At 43.0% G+C, this 24,333-nt stretch overlaps 1 protein-coding gene across 2 annotated transcripts in view; it reads right to left on the bottom strand.

The window, feature by feature from the left end:
- Positions 1-7,805: 7,805 nt before the first annotated feature.
- The window catches only part of pcdh7a (protocadherin 7a), a 28,588-nt gene continuing 12,060 nt past the window's right edge, over positions 7,806-24,333 (bottom strand). The window contains exons 3-4 of one of the 2 annotated variants that reach the window (XM_042094637.1): positions 11,653-11,854; positions 7,806-9,640 (exon numbers count right to left, since the gene is read on the bottom strand). In XM_042094637.1, coding sequence (XP_041950571.1) covers positions 9,093-9,640; positions 11,653-11,854 — 750 coding nt within the window. In that variant the 3' untranslated portion in view covers positions 7,806-9,092. The remainder of the gene's footprint in view (positions 9,641-11,652; positions 11,855-24,333) is intronic. The other variant, XM_042094646.1, reaches the window with a different exon arrangement.

Below are 24,333 nucleotides of genomic sequence, written 5' to 3'. Positions count from 1 at the left end.
TTAGCTCTGACTACCATGGCCTCTTACAGAATGTTGTGATGTACTTGGTTCCTTCTTCGTGCATGACTATTTTTAGAGATTTTAAGCAGATGATTATGTAAATCACCACATTTTCACATCAGGTTGCCTAGATTTTAAATCAAATCAAATATTTATGTGAAATAGAAGATTAAATGTTAATTTCCAGTGTTTTCAGTCAGGATGATCAAAATGTGCATAAAAGAAACAGGTTAGATGTGATTTAGGGGCAGCCATGGTATAATGGTTAGGGCTTCGGGCTTGTAACCGAAGGGTTGCCAGTTCGATCCCTGACCAGTAGGAAAAATGTGGGCGGGTACCACTGTTGCAAGGCAGCTCACTGCTCCAGGTTAGTGTGTTCCTCACCCCACTGTGTGACAAATGTTGGGATGGTATAATCTCCTCTGAGTTTCTTTGAAGAGGAGCATTTCTATGTTGCCTGCCTAGCCATGGATGTCATCACATTTTGAAATTTGTAATAAATTGTCCCTGAAAGCCCAATTGATCAGTTTCATAATGTTTTGTTATTTACCAAAGGTCAAAGGGTTAAAAGTATGTTATTCCATTTCCACAAGGCTGGTGGTCGTTTTTCAATGGCAGGAATAGAATGAGGGTTAAAACAAGCTTTAAAATGACACCAATGTTGAGACCACCAGTGTAACTAAGAGAATATAAGGTATAGTGTAGCTACAAATGAGAAAATGTTGGACTGTTGCAACATGGAACTGAATAGCTACGACACTCACATTTTTGAGAAAGCTATTCTAATAATGTAATTGCCCTAGAGAAGTTTGAAAGAAAATCCATGAAATTAATTTACAGACATGGTACCACTTGACATTGAATGGCTCATTATCTATGTACTGCACAGCAATACCCTATCTTATATCAAATATGTTTCAGAATTTATCTGAAGCAAAACTATCCCCATCTGTCAAGATGTCAACTGCAGGAAACATTTGATAGTCATCTTTAATGTGTGGGTTTATTGGTCTTGCTTATTATAACCACTAGGGGGTGTAATACACTGGGGTGTTACATTAGTCACATGGGGCCCTATCATGACAGTCAAAAGCGCATCGTCACTCGTCAAAAGCTTATTCAAATTTAGTAGGATGTCCAGTCCACATTGGGAGGGGTTTCGTTATCAAACGTCGAGCGCATGGCGCAACAAGGTGTTCCTAGGTTTTTTAATCAGTCATATGGGTGTGTTTGGGGCGTAACATAATTTAAACCAATGAGAATGACATCTATCATTCCCTTTAACGGCGCAAAGCGTGACGTCAAATAAATGCATCGGTATTTTGACATTCAACGGCGCATTTGAAGGAGGCTGCTTGCGAGATCGTATGGAATAGTCATTCCATTAAACCATGCTTTACTAAAACCTAGCATAGCCCTCACACATTTGCACTCCTCTATTATTTGAACTCATTGGCAAGAAACTAACTTCACCATGGTGGGGGGAATTGATCTAGCAATGAAGACACTTCAGATCAGCCTGTTATCGAGCAGGGGCATTTTTTTCAGTGGGAAATCTTCCACTGAAGAGCTGAAGGGAAAAAGGTTTTTAAAATGCTTTCCAACTTTTTGGTGAGGGAACACACACATTCTCCAAAACTGATTAGGATATACCACCTCTCCCAAACCATTTGAACATTAATTGAGATTTTTATATTAGGAGAAGAGGGAAAGAGAGGGAAAAGGCCAAGGAGGTGATAAGAGACAGGTGACCAGAGAGAGAGAGAAGGAGGCGACAGAGGAGGTACAGCAATTGAAGAAGGAGAGAGAGAAGGTGGTGACAGAGGAGGAACAGCAATTGAATTTCTAATACAGGAACGGCAAATTAACATGTTAACTTTTAGGCTACACAAGAAAATTATTCAATAAATAAATAAATTAATAAATATGCCGCGAGTTTAACCCCCCCAATGGTAGACCCAAAGTTACGCCCTTAATGCCACACCAATGCCTCTAACAATATTATGCAATAATTTCAGACTAAAACAGTATATCTGATTACTAAGGCTATTTAGTACCTAAAAGTGAAGTTAATTTGTCTGGTGCATGAACAATAGGAAATGTGTTGATATACAGTTAAGAACAAAATGATTCATACCCCTGGCAAATATTGATTTAATGTTGACTTTCTCTTGACCATGTTTGTTCTGACTGACAATGACACTGCCACATGGCTAAAGGTTGTAAGACAATGTGGTAGAAACATGGAATGAAAAAATAAGCATTTTCATTTTTTTTTTACATTTTAATGAAAAATGGCATGTCCAAAATTATTCATACCCTTTTTAAATAATCAGTGGAAACATCTTCATTTGCATTCATAGCTCTCAAAATGGTTCTTATAATACCTATGAAAGTAATTGTGGTGAATAATTACTTAATATTAACTTAGACTGGCAAAATTCAGGAAAGACTCAGGAATCAGGTTTATTCCGTTGCAAGCAGAGAGGGTAAAAATGGTCTATGGTCTATGTAGGCCATGGCACAGAAGCCTCTGTTGGATCAACCTTTCTCTCTCTTCTTCAGTTTTCCATCTAGTTTTCGTTCTTCTTCTAACAAACAATGCATTTAGTCACTTTTGTATGGGTTAAACAAAGAAAGAAGTTTGGCAGCAAAACAAGCCCACGTGGTTGGTTCTCCAGATGGCATCAGACACACCTACTCACACCTACTTCACACCCACCCATTCTTATCTGATCAGCATGAGGAGAGATATCCTATACATCAAAAATATCACTTATAGAATGTTCCAAACATTCTTACAATTAAATCATTACAATCCTTGTACAAGGTGTTCCTATGTTTTTCCAAGGTTTTTTAATCAGTCATATGGGTGTGTTTGGGGCGTAACATAATTTTAAACCAATGAGAATGACATCTGTCATACCCTTTAACGGCGCAAAGCGCGATATGTCAAATAAATGCATCGGTATTTTGACATTCAAAGGCGCATTTGAAGGAGGCTGCTTGCGAGACCGTATGGAATAGTCATTCTTAAGCCATGCTTTACTAAAACCTAGCATAGCCTTCACGCATTTGCACTCGTCTATTATTTGAACTCATTGGCAAAGTGAAACTAACTTCACCAAGGAGTCAGTCAACAGTTATATGCAGTTACTTTCACTATTGACTGACAATGGGTTACCACCGAAAACATAGGCTGGAAAAAGCAACACTTACCTTAATGTTGCTCAAATGACTGAATAAAACAACATTTATCCTGCAGAGGAGTTGCTTATATCTCGTGACAGTGCGTCTTCAGCTGTGCTCCATACTGCCTCTCTCCTAATCACTTTTAACCGCCATTACCAATTTGCAAATGATGGTGAATAACTACTCATCATGAGATGTACAGTATTTCGTAATATCTTTATTCTAATTATGTTTCCCATTGTAATCGTGCAATTTGTAATGCTTTACATGGACGTGCGCTGGTGTGCGTTCATTAATGATAGAAGGATGGTGCGTGCACTTGCCAATATGACTGTTGACATGCGCTCTTAAAGGGGAACTTGGCAACTATTTCAACGTAATAAACCCGTTTAGAAATCATTTGGATGGTTAAATGACCTGTTCCGGTGAAAATGGTGACTTTTCCCGCTGCCCCTAGCGTCCCCAGGCGGAAAACCAACCTTGCAACATTGAGACTACCGTCCCGGAAAGAGAAGTGAGAAACAAGAAACTCGTTTTAAATCGTGTTTCTTACCTTGTAACATCCACATTGTCTGCCGAACTTATGCTAACCGCTTTGCTAGCTTGTAAACAAATCCATCTGCTTTATCGTTACCTTTTTCCACAGTTTGAAATAGCATAATGCACAATTTCTCCAGCAGAGGGGGACATCCTGCTAAGTTTCCCTTTAAAATAGCATATGAACAACTCGCCATTGACTTCTGACCAGGTTTAGGTGGTGTATGATAGCGATTTTTAGACAACGCGCCAGGCCCCTCCCTAGGTTGTTAATTGCCACACCCCTGGGCGCAATGTTTAAAAAATAAACGTGCAAAATACGGAATGAAACTTTGCGCGGGTGGAAAACGAACTTTACGCCATGCGCTGGTGCCCAAAATACAGCCCTGTCATGATAGACTATTTATTCTAGCATGACGAGCCAGACCCACATTAAAATGTAGGGTCTGGGCACTCACCGTTGGCAGTGCTCAGTCCGAGGGGCGGGATAATCGGTTGTCTTTCAAATTCCCTCTGCACGCAGTAGGACAGCGCTATGAGTCTAGGGTTGCCACCTGTCCAGGATTTTCCTGATTGTCCCGAATTTTCATGGTCTGTCCAGGAAAAAAAAAAAAAAAAAATCCTGGACACTGAATGTCCCGGATTTTTGTACATGATGCGCAAAATGTGTATTTCAGTTTAATTGAAGCGTGCCTACGTCCATAAACGTCTGCACAGCCTTATTGGCTCTATACAAAAATGACGTAGCATAACATGGGTGGTGGTGGTGGGGGCACGCACCGTGGAGGTTCATTAGAAATGGTAAGGTGGAGACGGAGAGTGTGTGGGACAAGGAGAGACAGAGAAAGTAAAGTATCCAGTGAAAAACAGTGAGTTACATTGTGAAAATGGGTGGAGAGACGGATGACGACGAGGGTGCAACAGGATGGCAGGCCAGTAAAGAAAAAACAGAGGTCGACGTGTTTTAACAGTGATTGGGTTCAGGGGTAGCCTGACGAGCCAGACCCACGTTAAAATGTAGGGTCTGGGCACTCACTGTTCGCAGTGCTCAGTCCGAGGGGCGGGATAATCAGTTGTCTTTCAAATTCCCTCTGCATGCAATAGGACAGCGGCAGCGCTATGAGTCCCATGTGTTTCCCACCAGCGGAGCTAGTTGGCTAGTTCAAACGTTTGCAAACTTAATAAAAGCTCGTGTCACACTGTTCGCCAGCAGCAACATCCATCTTATTTGTTTTCAAGTAGCAGGGAATTCAAGCCAAACCGTTGCGACTCTGCCATCAATCATTATGTTAAGCCCACCTAACGACTATACACGATTTCATTGGCCTGAGTAAGTTTCGATTTCTGGAGCTCACAACCCAACGGAGAGTTGCTAGACTAGCCCTGGCAGCAAATGTAATTTGCCGCCGTTAGGGGCGCGTCTAGATTTCTAGGGTTAAACAGGAGAAGTACGCTATGTGGCTAAAACCATGCCCAGGCGATCCATTTTATGCTAGCTGCTCCCTGTGCCCAGCGAAATTTCTCATAAAACATGAAGGAAAAAGCATTAGATGACCACGTCAAAAGTAAAAAAAAACATCAAAATCGAACCGAAAGCTCACGTCAAACAAAGGCAATTTCGTGCTTTATTTCTCAATACTGCCCCCAGGTGTCCACAACTAAAATGTTGAAAATATAACAAAATAATAAAGGTCTGCTATTAAATAAAGCAATTAACTAAACAAATAACTAGAAATTGTCATTCTTACTAATTGTAGTAATACAATTGTCGCTTAGAATGACGGTTTTTATCTTGTGTTAGATGTGCGAAAGGCGCCGTTGCTTACAAACAAAAAGGTCGATTGGATGGTCAAAATGTCCAGGATTTTTGTCAGACACAGGTGGCAACCCTATATGAGTCCCATGCATTTTCCCACCAGCGGAGCTAGTAGGCTAGTTGTTTAAACTTTTGCCAACTTAAAAAAAGCTTAACTCGTGTCACGCTGTTCGACAACAGCAACATCCATCTTCTTTGTTTTCAAGTAGCAGGGAATTCAAGCCAAACTGTTGCAACTCTGCCATCAATCATTACATTAAGCCCACCTAACGTCTCTATACACGATTTGATTGGCCTGATAGAAGTAATTTTTCCAGCTCACAAGCCAACGGAGAGTTGCTAGACTATATTTATTCATGCTTAGGGGAGAATAGTAAGAAATGGTTGTGCTTAGCATATTTCTTAATGTAAAGCCCATGAGGAAAAGATGTTAAACATGATTCGGTGTTAAGAGATCTACACTTATCCTGATGAAGTGTCAGGAAAGAAACTGGAAGCCACAGAGGTTTGCAGGAGTTTTAATGTCAAAGTCAAACTTGTACAGGTAACATACCAAACCTTTCACTGCCCTCTTCTTTCCCTCATATCAAATGCGATTCATCTCATAATTACACTAAGAGAGTAACAAAGTCTCTCACATGAGCATAAAAACTGAAAAAAGGAAAAAAAAATACAATTTAATATTAATTATTATAAGTGCAGGACTGAAGACCCTTTTAGCATGCCTTTCTGGTTAAAGATTTCATCTCTCTACAAGGTAGTTCTACTATGGCAGGTGGGAATAAATGGGAGGAGTGGGCAGAAATGGGTATGAGTTCACCATACAAAAATGTGTGTGTGTGTGTGTGTGTGTGTGTGTGTCTGCTCATGTGCATGTGAGCGTGTGTGTGTGTGTGTGTGTGTGTGTAAAGGAAAATTGGTCCTCTTCTACCCCTCCTCCCACCATCAGAATGGGAACTGGTATATGCGAATGGAAATTGTTGGTATAGCATGCAGTAGAAAAAAAGTAGTCTCTCACGTTCATTCACACACACACAAGCACACACTGATGCCCCTCATGTTCACAGTTCAGAGCCTCCCTCCCTCTCGAAAATGTACAGGAATACTTACAGACTGCATTAAAACAGCAGTTATTATATAGCCAAAGAATCTGCTGTTTACCAAAAACAGACAAAAAATGCAGAGCAGAACTGGAGTGAGTCTCTCCACAAAACAAAAAATGCAGGTTCAGTTCATGCGGAATTCAATTCCTATTGAGTCTGCATCATTATTAGTGCTGTAGTCTTTTTTCCCCCTTTATGATTTCTACATCAATCCGTTTCTCTTGTGTTTTTTTTTTTTTTTTTTGTAGTCGTGTCCAGGCACTGAAGCACCAGGGCTCCTGAATGGGTCAGTGGGTCCTTAAGGTCGCAGGAGAGCAGGAGGAGCCGGTGGGGATTTGGCGTGGCGGGACCGGACGGAGTCCCCAGCCTCAGCAAGGAAGGCTGCTCCCGTGAATACAGTAATATGGTGCAGGTTTTGATTCACAAATGGTTTTAGCATGGCTTTCAAAAAAACAAATACAAAACAAAATTGAGACTTGAAAGTCTCTTCTCATTTAAGAACTATACAACAATGAGTCAAGAGTGCACAGGTAGTGCTGTTTAGGTAGATGAAAAAGACTTAAACGAGAACTGTGAGAAAACAAAAACATGCTAAAATCTTTGGTGAATCTGGATCCCATTTCATTCATATTACAGTGTGTGGAGATTCAGGATCTGACTAGCTAGAGGTGGAGGTTGGGTGGAGGAGAGGGGAGCGTCTACTTGGGTGAGAATGGGGCAAGGTGTGGGAAAGAGGAAGTGTCAAAAAGGGTGCCCTCTAGTGGCTAGGAATCCCCCATGGACAGTGAGGGAGAGCAACCTCCCTTGTGGCATTAAGAGCACACTGGAGAAGTGGGTCATCACTGACATCTCACAAACAGACTCGTGGTACCTGAGAGGTGTAGATAAGGTCTGAGCAGTGTCGGCCATTTAAACCATTGTTGTGTGTTGAATGCAGCAATTTAATCCTTGCGAGCTGCTCCAGCTCTGTACATGGGTTGATCCAGCGTTTGCCGCAAGATCAAAGGTTGCTCTCCATCACTCTCTGTCCAGCTTGTGAGAGAGATTTTACACACCAATACCCCATGGCTCATCCCTTGGCTCAAGTGCCACACACACACACACAAAAGAAGGCTTAGCATCCCCTCCCTCACAAAAAAAATCTTTTGTTTTTTTTCCCGTTAACCAAATAAGCATTTGCTTATTATCATGCAGTGTCTATTGTACAGATTTGGTTTATCTATGGTCTCTACTAGAAAGGAATGCGGTTGGTTCCTTGTATACATTATAGTATAGATGTACCTACAAAGTCATCAGAATGCCTTCCCAGTAGTATTGTTAGAATGATTAGGTATTCAAATATGTTTAAATGTTTTACATATTTTTATATATAAACTGGTTGAGTTAAAGCAGGCAAAAATGCTACAGCTACAGTAGTGATCTTAAAAGCAATGTTGGACAGCATTGGCTTGAGCACACAAACATACACATGACACACAGAGTTGTGTGTCCGTTTGTAAATGTATGCACGATGAGGAGATGAGCATTAACATGCATCTGTTCACATATAAGAAATGTCTGTGTGTGTGTGTGTGTGTGTGTCTGTGTGAGTGTGTGTCTATGTGTGGAGAGTGTAGAGGAACATGTCAGAGTAAGAAGAATAAGACACATGAAAGAACCTATACAAGCGTGAATACGCATCACTGCATTGAGATTAAAGAAAAGAAAACATGGGACAACTGTCACCATTTCCTGGAAACTGTTTCTTAACTGAAAGGCTAAACTGTCTGTTCAGAGGGGAATCACCCCATATAAGAGACAGATTAGATGTTACAAGTGGCATTTTACAATGTCCTGTTCTGATAACAGTGTTTGTTGATAACAGTACCTACAGGTGATATATAATTCAGTCTTAGTGACTCCTTTTTTCATTGACTGATAAGCCTAAACAGATTTTTCCTGTGCAATCTCATTGAGAATAGGTCCATGCTGGTCTGAAAAAACTGGCTCAAAATGTTGGTCTTTGGAACACATGGATGTGCTTGACAGACCGCCAACTTTTCTTCGCCGCTGCAATTCCAAGAACTGCCCCTAGAGGGCCGGATGAGCGGGGGATTAGCACATTTGCTCAGGGATGGGCCAAGCAGCACATCATCCTTATGATGCACAGTTGGGGGTTTCAGACAAGGATTCTCAGTTTATTTTAATTCAAATGACAGTTCAATTGGACTATTTCACTGATTTATTTGGCTTCAGGGCTACACCTGTTTTAACAGATGTTTAACCCATTTTGATTTTTTTAGGGTCCTGCAAATTTGAGGGAAATCAATGTTAGTGGACCTTTCTTTTCTCTTTCTTTGTCTCTCTCCCACTCACACTCTCTCTCTCTCTCTCTCTCTCTCTCTCTCTCTCTCTCTCTCTCTCTCTCTCATCTTTCTGTCTGCCTCTCTGCTTCTCCCGGGCGCTCACAGGTACACCTCTCTGCGTGAGAGTGTGAGACAGGAGGTGGTCTTGTAGTCGCCGCCGGTCCGCGTGAGCGGGATGACTTCCGGGGTGCGCTGTTCCTCCTCCTCCAGGCGGCTGCGTCCGAACCCGGCACTGCTGAACGTGTCGTAGGAGGCCGAGGTCATTTTGCGGTTGAGCAGGTTGCGGTTGTGGTCGCCGACGTTGCTGTTGCGGTCTCCCAGCGGGTCTCCGTTGGCCAGAGTGTCCCGGACGTGCCTGCGCAGGCCGGGTCTCCGTCCGCCCGAGCCGCCGCGCTCCGAACCCTCTCCGTCTTCGTCGTCCGCGTCTGGCTCACTGCCCTCGTCGTCCTCGTTGTTGTTGTTGCGGTCACCTCCGACCCCCATGCAGCCACCGGGTGAGGCAAAGGTGGACAGGCGTGACGGCTCGTTGCCGGGATGCCTCCGGGGCGAAACCTGCACGGGCATCCAGCAGGTGTCGGAGTGGCCGAACTCGTCACACTCCCGTGTGCACTTCCCTGTCAAGGCCACGTCGGGCAGCTGCCTTGGGTCTGGGAGGGGGACAAGACAGAGTTTGGGTTTGAGTCACACTGCTTCTGATGGGAGCAATGTGTAGCTGTGCAAACTGAACAGTGGTGCATACTGACGTCAATGCTGAGTACTATTCAAATGTACTGATATTGATGGCAAACTGACATGCAGACGTGTGTGTACATCATGTCCAGTGAGCAATGGCTTACTTACCACTGTTACCTAACTCTCTTTTATCTACGGCACATCCCGACACATTATCATTTTTACAGACAATAAAGTTATGAGGCCAAAAAGTCATTCACAAATGTGTAAATCAGAGCTAGACCTGCCATTATTCCCTTGAGAGCCATTGATTTAGACTCCGAAAGCACCTTTCCCACTGCTCCCTGGCATTCTTTCAGACTTCAGTGCAGCTCTTACTTTATGATCTGTTACAAGAAAGAGCTATACTGCACTGCATATAAACTATAGAGAAAGGGCAGGTGAATAAAGGTAACCCCAACATGCAGCTTACCGGTATATGTATATATATATATATATATATATATATATACAAATAATAATAATTTGTGTGTGAAAGAAGACTGATCTCCTTGACAACCTGACAACCATAAATATAATCATGAGCACACATGCACAAATAATATTCTGCCGCATGTGTGTGTGTACTCTGGGCTGTCTATTTTGGGCATGCTTAATTCAAGGACACCATACAATTTGAAGACTGCTTAAGCTTCCATTGACATTGTGGGATTCAAGAGGAAGCGCACACTCCTCTTAAGAATAGAGGCTGTGGATTCCTTACATATTTAGAGGGACAACCCAAACGCTTCTTGTATTACAAAATTTGCATGGAGCTGAAATATAAGAACCCAAATGTAAACCCATATTCGATGACAACATAAATTATAAATGCCCACCATTAAATTAATGAACACCAAAGGGGAGGTTAAGTTAGAGGACTCAGCTAATCAAAGCCATTTTACAGTTTACAGAGGCAATTTTGTAAACTACTGTACTAGGTCAGGAGTAGAATTATGGTCCTTCAGTGCGTTTGAACTGCATTATGCACAGAATTTGATAAACAAAAAATGACTTCAAACAGATATCATGGGCCACAATCCTACCATGTAATAATAATCTATAAAGCTTCAGGTCATGTAAAACAATTTCAAGCAACAGTTTCCCGTAACGCAGCCTTCACATCCATTTAGGCGCTTCAAGCGCAGTTCTCATCTCTAGCACATAAATAATTCTTAACATAGTTGCTCTACTATGCAGAAATGAGTTCAAAAACTCTCCTAAACAAAAAAAAAACAGTTGGCATTCCTTTGATATTCTAAATTAAGCATTCCATCATTGGTTTATTTATCAGGCCTTCCCATCCTTGTTATTTTCACGAGGGCATTGATTACATTTTTGGCCTTCCACGAAAAAATGTTTTTAGATAATTACAACACAAAACCCCTCCAAACTGAAACTGCCTGAGAAGCTGCTAAAAACGCCTATAGAATCCTATGGCAGTCTAGACTAAATAACCTTATTTCCTGAGGGTTTTCTGAAAACATACTAAAAATTGTCAACGTCTACCAAAATTTAATATCTAAGCCTCTGTAGCACCTAGAAACATGAAATAAAAAGCATGCTGCGCTACGCAGCATCCAGCGGGAGAGTCAATGTTGCGCTATGCAGCATCCGGCGGGAGATAGAATGTTGCGTCATGCAGCATCCAGCGCGAATGACCAGCCCTTCTCAGCGGCAGAGGTGGGCTTTTGTAGCATAGGAGTGTTTTAGGGCTCTTTGGCTGTGTGTTGGGGTGTGTGTAGTAGGTTATTTGGCTGTGTGTTGGGGTGTGTTTAGGAAGTTCTTTGCCGGTGTGTGGGGGTTCTTTGGCTGTGTGTTGGGGATGCATGCAGAGGTTCTTTGGGTGTGTGTTGGGGTTTTGTGTGGGGTTCTTTGGCTGTGTGTGGGGATTCTTTGCCGGTGTGTTGGGGTCATGTGGGGGATTCTTTGGCTGGCGCACACTCACCATTCTCCACATGCTCCTCTTCGCCCACGCTGCCCTCTGGAGTGGTCCTCTCGTAGCCATCCTCTGGCAGAGGCAGTGCCCCCAGCCGTGGCCCCGACGAGCTCTTGCTGCTGGGCGTCTCTGAGTCCTCTAGGCCGCTGTCGTAGCAGCCCGGGTCCTGGGGCTGGCTCACCACCGAGAAGGTAACGCGCCGCAGCGTCTGCTGGGAGAGGACATGCAGAGAGGAGCCACATGAGGACTGCAGGATGGCCATCTGCTTGCATTCACACACGTCTCTAATAGTCTCAGCTTGATGACAAAGACATCTTATGAAGCTATCAAGCAGCACTTGCTTCCTTGGGAACCATTTAAATCATTATAATCTGTCATTATTTTGTCTTCACTGCTGGCCATAAAGCAAAAATAGCTGGAGAATGAATTGCAATGAAGTTTCCATAGTGTTTTTGTGTTAAGAGGGGGAAGGGGTCACAACTGCATATAATTAAATAGTGCAGAACAAAATGTACTGCTGTCAATGGCATTAAATTTGCCATGCAAATATTGGAACAAACTAATAATGAAACACACACACACACACACACACACACACACACACACACACCTTGTGGCAGTGGCTCATAGAGAACGACACAGATGGGGGAGGAGAACTCTCGTCTCTTTGGTGGAACATTAGAAATTACACGCTGAAACTGGAGCATGTGTTTTATTACTGAAACAAGGGCCCTAAGGAATCATTCTCCGAAGAGGAAATTTGTCCCCTTTCAAGAATTTAATCCACAGAAATATCTGTGAACGCACATGTACATTCACGGACACACACACACACACACACACATATATATTATATAACCAAATTGAGTTTCCATTAAGATGGACTCCCACTGGAGGGAGAAATGAAGTGTTTTTTTGCCACAGATTAGGGTGACTGGGTACAGTAGGTCTCCAGTGACTGTAAGGAAGTGATGGGCAGCTGCTAAATGCCCAGTAACCACATTAACACGCCCCACTGTCAAGCTTAATCAAGGTGATGAAGGATGGAAAATGAGTGTGAGAGAGAGGGATGGAGAGTGAATTAGGATATGATAGAGAGAGAGAGAGAGAGCAGAAGAGAACAGAGGATGGGGAAATAGAGAGTAATGAATGTGAGATTAATTGAACGTTTCATTTGACACTGAGGCAACATCAAAAGTTATGAGCCCCCTCCCCTCCTTCATGGTCAAAGTGAAAAGAACTCACTAATTCGTTGACCAGGCACTCCATTCCAGAAATGAACGTTATGTCTTCACATTCTAAGTTGATTCTGCTCATTACTGGTAGCTACGGCAGCATAGACACACTATAGTAATTTGCTCAACTTCTAAATGTCACTGGACTCAATAGCATTTACTGGGTGAAATACTGGACTGACTTGCACACAGACTTGTGCTTATACAGTAAACAAGTCAATGACAGCAAAGGGCAGCTGGGGGTCATCACAAACACAACAAGCAGATATCTATAGGCTACTGGCCAGGTGAGAGGGCTGAAGGCTAAAACCAGAGACTTTCTAATGAGGAGACATAGCAGTAAAAAAATCCTCCATAGAAATGCATGGGGTTAGTTTGTAACGCCAATATGGCAGTAGTGTATACATGTCCGGCCCCTTGCTATATAGATAGATAGATAGATAGATATTTTATTGATCCCCAAGGGGAAATTCAAGGAAATTCAATTCTATATGCCTCCCCATTCACTTCAATATGAAAATAGCTGCCCGATAACTGCCCAAAGTGCGTTACCAAGATGGCTGCCGAGTGGGGGGACTTGCCTATAAGGACTTTGGTAAGACATCTCTAATTAGTTAAACATCAGCACTGCATGAAAATAACCTGTGAAGGTAAGTGTTGAGAACATTGAAATACATAAATACATGCAAAGAAACAGAAGCATGCAAAATGTCCAAAGAAGTAAATTATGTGACGAAGACGATTAAGTAAATGGATAATGTACCTCCATGATAATGTTTTCCTTCCACTCAGTCATCACTCCTGTCTATTCAGCTAATCTCAGAAACAGTTTTCACTCTCTCTAAATCTTTCATACAACCCTTCCATCCCCCACCCATCTCTTTCTCTGTCTATCTCTCTCTCACACACACACAGCTCTTACACAGGCTGGTTTATGATGTGCCCGATCAATGCCTTGCCCTTGACCTGCTTAGGAGTCCCACTGGTGTGCTTCCCATAAGCACGATTTATTGACCCATAATTCCACTGTCTCACCCGCTCGCTCTCTTTTTCCCAGACTAACACACTTTCTGCCATGAGGTAGAGGCTATACATCCTGTGCTGTTGACCTTACAGCATCTAACAAATCGCAGAGGCACTTAAGGTCAGTGTATGTGGTGAGTCTGTACAAGGGAGGCGATTTATTTAGGCAACCAAAACACAAAGAGCGGTGTATAAGAGACAAAGTTGATGGATGTTTTGACCTTGGTCTGTCTCTGGCACAAGGTAGATTGGCAGCAGCCAAGGCATGCTGTGACATAGGCATGCTATTACAAGTTTAATAATTAATGGACTGAGGAGAAAACACTGCCTACTGTTAAAGCAGTAAAATGCAGAAACAGGCAAACAGGACAATGAAATATGCAGGGGTACATTATATTGGGCTGGGACTGGGAGTATGATCAAATACCAGTGTAGCACTATAAGCAATATCTGTTTTACTGATTTGGTTTGTGCTCTCTGACTAAAACTGGTTGAATTTAAGATGCGGTAAGGATGATATTTTTAGATAACTTTACAGTATGCTGCCTACCTGGTCATATGAAATTAGTTTTTTTGAGTACCCACCACTCCATAAAATGTATTTTAATATTATTTATTTATACCCTACTATAATGTTATTACTTAAAATATATTATAAGGTGCAAAAATCTACATTTCTGGACATCAGACGGCCCTTGTTACATGTGAACTTAACTTTCAACATGGTCTGACTGCATTAACTGATCAGAAAACTTTAAAAGTGATGGATATCACTGTTTGCCTGTCAGTCATTTTGTACCATGAAGGGTGTGACACCACTGAAGGGTGGTTGTACAGTGTCTACCAAAAATGACAACATCAACAATAAAGAGGCAAAGGCCATTGATTCACCAGTCTCACCACAACAGGATTAAACTATAAACTATAAGTTGGTATAACCAGGGATTTTTTTGTGATATATTGTAGATTTAAATACAAGTTTAGGCAGTCTTTAGATATTTCTGAGTGTGTACAATGGATCGTAACTTCAGGAAATTTGTGAATGTGTGCAAGGAAGCCCAAAAGTCAGTGACTTTGGCTTGTTTTATTGTGTAAGTGGCATGGGCGCTCTCCTGTCCCTGCGGTGGGGGAGGTTAGACGCTTGGATGCAGGCCAGAGCTCCTCCGACAGCACTCTTACCGCTGGAATGTTAATGGTGTGTGACAGCAAACATAACAAGCCTCCTCCTCATCTGACACAGCCCATTTCCCTACACGGTGTGTGTGTGTGTGTGTGTGTGTGTGTGTGTGTGTGTGTGTGTGTGCGTGTGTGTGCACGCGCACTATTGTTTAGGTGTGTATGACAGTAGAACATATTGCAATGCAGTTGGCAAGTTCTCCAAAAGAAGTGTAAAGAACACCAATCACTCATATATTCAAAAAAAAAACATCTGGCAACCACCATGTGGGATATGCAGAAACTCCCTGTTCTCTTAAGTGTGGGTGTGTGTGTGTGCGTGTGCAATACACAAAGTTCAACTTGGCCACAACACTAATTAGGATTTAACATTCATACCTAATGCTTCAAAGGACGCTCCCTGATTAATTAGTCCTTGTAGCTCTCCTTGTTGCATGACTTTGCATATTCAACAGACAGACATTCTGATAATGAATAAAGGATGGAGTCAGTCATACATAGCACAAGGGTAGCTCAAGCATAGCTCAACTCATCTGTGGAACAATCAGCCTCTAAAACAACAACACACACATTTTTGATACACCACTGCCTTTTTGTACTGTATTGCTGAGTAAACCTATTTTCAAAATGACTAGCACTGTGGTTAGCACACAAACCCACAGGCTCCACCATTTTACAGCAACTCAACCTATTAACAGAGGATTTAACAAAACAGAGTAAATGACAGACCCTTGACATATCCAGACATACAAACACTCAAACCTCCAGACCCATGCACTAAAACCCCTACACGAGCGCACAGCCACTCCAACACAAGCTTAAAACAATCATACAAGCAAAAGTGCATCCTCACAAATGCATGTGTAAAAGCACTCAGGCATACCAACGCATTCACAAAGAGACACACAAACAAAAAGGAGTCACACAAGCATAAAAATCTCTCGTCATCCAAACAACTACACGAGAATTCAGCTCAGCCCACAGAGACGATACCTGACTTTATAAGTAAATTCATTTGACAGGCTGATGTGCTTCAGCACACGGATGACTGAGCATGTGTGAAAGCTGAATTGTCAATGTTGTCCTGTTTTTAATGCAACTGTTTTTGACACTCCGCACAGCTTTCATTTCTACTGCAACAGAAAGGTCAGTGGTGTGTGAGCGTGCCTTTGTGTGCCGCATGTGTGTGTGTGTGTGTGAGAGAGAGAGTGAGAGAGTGAGAGTCTGTATGTGTGTGTGTGTGTGCGCACTTGTGTGTGAAGTCACTGCTCTGCAGCATGAAAATTGCAGTCTAACCTGCAAGCCTGTCTTGCACCACGCTTCATTGTTGAAGAAAAAAAGGATGCCCTTTTCGCCTCTCTTCTCTCTCTCTCTTTCTCCCTCTCTCTCTCTCATTCTCCCTCTCCTGATCTTTCTCCTCCTTCCTTTGTGCTCTTCTCCTCCTCTTCTCCTCCTCTCCTCGTTTCCCCTGATTACTCCTTTCTCTCCCTGCCCTCGCTCACCGTCCTCCTCCTTTCTCCTCTACTGTCTCCCCTTCTCTCCTGCTCTACCTCCCGCTCTGTTCTCCTCCGTGGTGGGCTGGCTTCCAGGTGATTTAGAGGAAGGCTCAGCAGTATCTGACTATCAGCACCAGGGCTGTGCAAAGAATAATAATCACCATGCAGAGAAAGAAGCACTGCAGAGAGAGAGAGAGAGAGGGAGAGAGAGAGGTGAGAAAGGGAGGGAGTTATAGAGAGTGGAGGAGAGAGGAATGAAGGATAGGGTGGATAGAAAATGAGAGGAAGCATAAAGGTAGAGAATAAGACACAAAAGGGAGGGCACATTCACACACATACACAAAAGCATGCACACACACATACACACTCAAACGCGTGCACACACACACACACACACACACACACACACACATGTGTGCACACACAAACGCATGCACACAAGCACAAAAGCATGCATACACACATACACACACAAACGCGTGCGCACACACACACACACAAACACACACACACACACGTGCGTACACACAAACGCGTGCGCACACACACGCACGCACACACCCACACATGGATTAGCGCATATTAACTTCAGCCCGGGTGTCATCTGATCACTGCAAAGCAGTCACAAAGAGTGTGTGTGAGAGAGATACAGAAAGAGCACCCCTAGTGGTGTAACTGTGGAAATGCTGACTTTACATTGCCATTAAAGACACAGAGCACACGAAATCACTCGAGGCTTTGAAGTGCCGTCTATTTTGTTCCATCTTGTCATTACACCATTCAGTCACTGGATCTTGACCAAACATGTGTGCGTAATGGCTTGGCTTATCACGGTCAGTGATGAATTACTATCCTTTCCTTTCACTCACGCTCATGTCATTGTCTAACATTACTCTAATAACCTGTCTGTGTGCAGTGCTTAAATACCTGCATTTACAAACTGCCTTGTCTCATGAAGCCCATCTTATTTCGTATACATTCCACTTTGTCGATAATTGAATTCAACCAATGTCGCTATCAAATGCCACTGGTCTTTTAAAATGCATTCAGTAGAAATGATCATGGCAGGGCTAGGGCCTGACGCTTACTTTCCTCCCAAGGAGCACATGTGCATTCAATGGCGCAGACATAATTTTTGTAGCACAATGAAAACTTATCAATTAAAATAATTATGAGTAGAGAATTTTAGTAATGCAATGAATAATAATCTTTTTTATTAGTACAGGGATAGGAGAATACATTTACAAAGCAAAATTATTTAATTAATCTGAATGGTTACTGAGGGTTCAGTAATTATAGGCTTAATTTGGTAACCTGACTCCTACCAGATGAATTTCGTTCCACCTAGCTCCACTCACATCCATCTGGGATCGCTGCCGTTGAGAGTGTTTTCGGCACCAGATTTTATGGTACAGCCAATCAGGACGCAGGGCGGGAGTTTCATAAATGTTACGTAGCGTAGAAGCGACTGTAAGACTGTTCTCAGCGTCACGGGTTGACTTCGATGTGAGTGGTTGAAGTAGCACGTCAATAGATGATAGACAAGTGGCTTATCCAATCATAAGCAAGGATTTTTTATAAGGCCCAGCCTTCTGAAACACCTCTCCAATGGATCAATCCCAGATGGATGAGTGGAGCTAGGCGGAACGAAATTCATCTGGCGAGAGTCCGGTTATTCATTTGGTGCATTCTGGTAGTATCTGAAGAAAATGTTGGACTATCTCTCCAAGATAAAATAGACTCTATTTCAGTCAAATCCATTGCAGTCGTTTTCCCACTAGGCCCACAACCAATGATGGACAGAATTCAAGATCATGTCCATGGCACAATAACACAAATCAACAAAATAATATTAACTGCTGCTTTAAGTCACAGGAAAGCCACATGTTGAAATTGCCGAAATCAAAGGATGTGCTGGCATCCCGTCGGAGCTGAGGAAAACAGCTGGTGTCATCATCATTAGCACACACGCTGCTAAATACATTTTACAGTTAGCATATGTCTATTTTTTAGTGGAATAGTATACTGTCAAACCCTCTATATGCCTTTTGTCACAGTCAAGCAACAATCCACAATGGACAACATGAGTGTCTATACAGTATGTGTCTGTATAACTGAGTCTCTCTCTTGCACCACGCTTCATTGTTGAAGAAAAGAGGATGCCCTTTTTGCCTCTCTCTCTCTCTCTCTCTCTCTCTCTCTCTCTCTCTCTCTCTGTGTTTATTATACACAAGAGGAAATAGATGTTCATAAATTCTCTTTGCAGTGTGTCTGTATGACTGTGCTGATGAATCACTCAGCTTGGTACACAGCAGCTGTTATTGTGTGTGCTGAGGTAAACAGGATGTCCCAAGTACAGTCTGGCTTTGTGCAGGTTTGGGTCTGCATGTGTGGGTGCCTGTGATGCATGTGTGTATAATGATGCTATAAAGAGTCTCCCAAAGAGGCCTTAATGGACAACGCACGCACACGCACACACACACACACACACACACACACACACACACACACACACACACACACACACACACAAAATGCTCTACAAACCAAAAGACCAGAAGTGACCAGAAAACCGGTAGCCAACACTAGAGGGCAGTCTAGGAGCTATTTTACAACACCACTTTTCCTTTGCTGCAATTTCCCGAGCCAAGACAGTTTCTCTGGAGGAGCCAAGCAAGAACTACCTCATTAGATGCCAAAACTGCAAGAGGTCTTTCAGCCATTTTACTCAGAGACAAACACATCATGGAGGCTAACTAGGCACCCTCCGCATTCTCTCTGAGTATTTACTGGTGACTGCTTTAAACTAGACTCAATTCCAACTGTGCAGCCACCCGCTTCACATTACAGTAAACGTGGGAAAGCAGTGATATGATTGCTTAATTTGACGCAGATAGACTCATCCTCTATGATATAAATACCTTCTCTAAGATAGTTGAACTGATCCTACTGAGGTAATTATTTATTTCATGCGTGAAGAGACTGGGCCTGTTTTGGAGATGTTGGCGTCATAGAGAAAAATGGGCCAAATGACTCCCAACTGAAAACGTTAGTGACAGCCAATATCATGTCCACTGAGCCTTCCTGAGTAATTAATGCTGTTGAAGGCATTTCAGGCTGTCAACTGATGTCTGTGAAATGGGGCACTTCTAATTCTATTTTCTTCCCTTTCAGATCCAGTTTCCCATGTGACCTGAACAATATGTTATATGTACCAAAATAAACAAATAAAAACAGTTTCCTGAAATGGTAGCTATTTAAAATGATCCCTCTGGTCATATATTAGTCAGATAACGGATCAGAAAAGTGCTCTCTGGTATTTAGAGCAAGGGTTCATAGCCTCTTTATGTCTCTGTGACAGAGGCTGAAAACACTGAACAAGTTTAAATGTCATACAAATACATGGTAATTTATTCATTTGTGACACAATATCTGAACAACAGCTTTCTGTGTTTGCTGGATCCTATATACGCAAGTGTGTGTGTGTGTGTGCCAGTGAAATAAATACCCCATGGTGCTGACAGGGATACTCCTACACACATACGCTATCTCCTATTGTGAATTAGCTCTGGCCATCCGGGCAGTACAATGCCCATGGTATGACTGACCACATCTGTGAATAATGGTATTGTGTGTGTGTGTGTGTGTGTGTGTGTGAGAGAGAGAGACAGAGAGAGAGAGAGCATGTGTGTGTGTGTGTGTGTGTGTGTGTGTGAGAGAGAGAGACAGAGAGAGAGAGAGCATGTGTGTGTGTGTGCGTGTGTGTGTGTGTGTGTGTGTGTGAGAGAGAGACAGAGAGAGAGAGAGCATGTGTGTGTGTGTACGTAAAGAATAATGGACTGAATAAGGATGTCCAGTCTTGAATTAGTGACATCCCTACACTGAAATAAGACTGAATAGAACAAACCAGGCACCACACAATACCACCCCACTCCCCCTTACTTCACAAAACAGTGTGTGGGGACGGACACAATAGGTGACAGAGGATTTAACACACACACACACACACACACACACACAAAACAGAATTATGAGAGGCCATATAGGTCGTAAATCTCAGCTACACTCTCTCACACACTATCAAACCTGTCTCGCACACTATGAATAAAACAAACAAACAAACACACACACACACACATACACACACACACAACCCCCCCCCCCCCCCCAATACCCTACACTGCACGATCCTAACCTCGCAGTTGTTTATAGCTGGAACCTATTCACCCTGTAGACACACACACACACACACATGCTAAGCCTGAGCCTCTTCAGTGTCCTGCTGGGGACCATGCTCGCAGCCATCCACACACCTCCCACACACGACCTCACACAGGGTGAAGGCACAACACAGCCATGGACAAAGAGTCCAGAAATGTGTCGCAGCGGGCTGCAGTTTCCTTGACAATAGACTCTGTGTCCATGTGTGTGTGTGTGTGCCTGTGTGTGTGAGAGAGAGTTAAAGAAAAAGGGATAGAGAGTGAAAGCGTGAAAAGTGAAGGAGACACTGCTGTCTTTATCCCATGTCTGGGTCTTTATGGTTCTCCTGACGCAATCCGTCATATTTTTATATGAGTAACGACACCACTTCGTCGGCTCTTTTGATGCCCTTTGAGACAAAACCGCTTTCAAGTGAAGCAAATTACTTGGACGTATCTCTCCATCTGTCTGACTCACCAAATCGATGTGCATATCTCATATCCTCACAGTGAGCCAAACACTTTCTTTTTTTAAAAACTATTAAATACTCCAAGTATTAGAATGAGCTCATTTCAAAACAAAGTGTTGTTTACTGTTCCCTGAGCACCCAGGGTGGATTTGTTAGCAGCCGCACTATGCAGGCGAGGCTCCCTCTCCTCTCTCATGCACCTGGGCTGCTTTCCTCCAGTCTCAGCACAGAGTCTTGATTCAGCCAGAAGGGAGAGAGAGAGAGAGAGAGAGAGAGAGAGAAAGAAATGGGGAGAGGGAGAGAGAGAGTGTATGTGGGAGAGAGAGAGAGAGAGAGAGAGAGATAATGCTTTGTGCGAAACGAGCAGCACGGCTGGAAGGCGTCCGGCTGAAACGCGGCCAGTCTTGACAGGCATGGCCCTGGTGTGACCGCCGCACTCTCTCGCTCCCCTTCTGCCGCCAAGACGAGGGTGAGAAACGAGTGACCGAGTCGTGACGGGCCGTGGCCGATCGGCAAGCGTGGTCACAGAGCAAGCGGGGGCGGGTGTATGTGAGAGTGAGTCAAATGTGGAGTGTCAGTACTTTTCTCCGAATATTTTCCTCTCACACACCCAAAGTGATCAAATGACATTCGAGAGAGTGAACACTAACACATGGACATCATGTCCACTGTGATTAGCGTAAGCCTCCGGCTAAATTCGGTTCATGCTGTCAAACAGCTAAAAATACTGATTATGTAGCAGTGTCCAAATAATCTTTTAATGGCCATTCCCATGGCTCAACATGTTACCTTTCACTTCATCTCTCTTCAGTTTGTTAGTCGTCTAACATGTGTTTTTTTCCCTGTCCTCCTTAAATCTTCTTCTTCCGGTTGATTTTTTAGTTGTGCGCTCTCCTTCACTGCACCAATCAAGAGGCAGCACTTAATCTCCCGGGGAACATGTTTGTGGCTTTAATTGGCCATTTGATATGCATGGCTTTGATTTAATTTTGAAGGAGTGCAGATTTTTCTGGGAGGAGGGGTGTCAGGGGTGGGGAAGTGAAGGCAGATGTGGTTGTGCACACAACAACTTAATATTTGATATTTCATAGACAAATAGACAGACAGATAGATAGATAGATAGATAGATAGATAGATAGATAGATAGATGATGTTGAGTAACACCTTCTACCTGACCTTGGTGACGGCATATGTGCATTCCTTGCATACTTGAGAGCACTACAGAACGGAGCCTATTGCGTTATTCTGGTTAGGCACTGCGTGGGCCGCCCTCTCTCATCTCTGAGGTCTTTTCTGTAGACTAATGTGGGCAGGTGGGACGGAAACTGACACACTCTAACACTAGACAGAGCCCTAAAAACGAACCCACAGGCCCCAACAGGCCCACTCATTTATATAAGTCACACACACACACACACACACACACACACACACACACACAAATGTGTGTGCGTGTGTGCACATTCACACACATACAAACACACATACACACACACACACACACACACACACACACACACACATACCCACACACAGATAGATGAGCAGAGTATCAAAGGTCTGAGTCTATGCTTAGACTTGCCTGAAGGATAGAATTTGAAGGTGGATGGCAGGGATCATTCCCAATCTCCAAACGCTCTAACCCTTCCTTCCTCACAATCCTCACACACACACACACACACGCACACACACACACACACACACACACACACACACACACACACACACACACGCACACACACAACCATGCACACACACACACACTTGCCCACTCCACTGCAGGATGATTTTAAAGATCTTAACACTATACAAGTACCTATTTTTATGCTTTTACTAAAAACAAATGTCCTACCATCCAATGTCTCTCTCTCTCTCTCTACGCCTGTACGCTCTGTCCTGGCTAAATCATATTGAATTTCTACCCATCACACTCACTTTTGCTGTGCCCCTCACTTGCTTTTTCTGCCAATCATTCAAACATGCACACACACAGACACACACATAGAAACACACACACACACACACACACACACACACACACACACACACACACACACACACTAGGGGTGGGCTATATGGACAAAAAATAATATCTCGATATTTTTTGTGATTTTGACGATAACGATAATTAGTCAATATCCTTTAAAGTCTGAGTTACTTTACAGCTCATTATTTATGAATAGCATCATTACAATAATAACCAATAACCTAACCTGTGACTTTATAACCAAATCAACCAATGCATTGTCACTCTATGACACATTTCCAATTCTGCCCCCACTTGTGTGTGTGGCAATGACATGGTCTAGCCAGCTACATTAGAGAAGATAAATAGGCCTAACAGTTTCCCAAGAGAAAGTCTGAAGCTGAAGTTCCTTTAAATAGGATTCACTGTAAAACTAAGCAGACCAACAGAGTACATCTCAGTTATTTCCTTCGATGTTTTGTTTAAGAGCAATCATGTCGGCTAGCATTCCAAGTTACAGAGTAGAAACTAATGCATTAGCTTATGGCTAATGTATATGAGAAATCCCAGAGATGCTAACGGTTAGCATAATCAGTAAACGTAGATATTTAGAGCGATGAACTTCAGTCCATTTACAAAAAAGTTACATGAGAATAGTTCTTTGTTTACAACTGACTATTAAAATACTCAAAGGCTAATGTTTTCTCTCCATATAATACCGTGTAGGAAAAAATGTGACTGTCTCATCAATGCTACTTGAACAGAAGTAGCCGCATAAAATCCCAAGTAGGCTACTCTCACTGCACAAAATAAACATTAGGCGTGCGTGTGACAACGTTGTGACCCACTAGTGATCACGTGACACTTGCTCTGCTGCAGCCAGAGGCTTCTCCGGGGAATGTCTTCAATGCGTGATTTCGAGTGTTTTTCCCCATAAGTCATTTAAATACTCGATAATGTCAATTTGCACATCGTTAAAACAACAATCACGATATTATCGCAGACGATATATATCGCCCACCCCTAACACACACACACACACACACACATTTCCAGTGAAGTACGTCCTTGCCTGGCTGTGCCTTCAGTGGCAATGAGGGGAGTGAGGTATGATTAGAGAGGCCC

This window comes from Alosa sapidissima, chromosome 1 (genome assembly GCF_018492685.1).
Source record: "Alosa sapidissima isolate fAloSap1 chromosome 1, fAloSap1.pri, whole genome shotgun sequence".
Lineage (NCBI taxonomy): Eukaryota > Metazoa > Chordata > Actinopteri > Clupeiformes > Clupeidae > Alosa > Alosa sapidissima.
The sequence above is the reverse complement of the archived record's forward strand: the minus strand, read 5'-3'. Positions and strand labels throughout refer to the sequence as shown.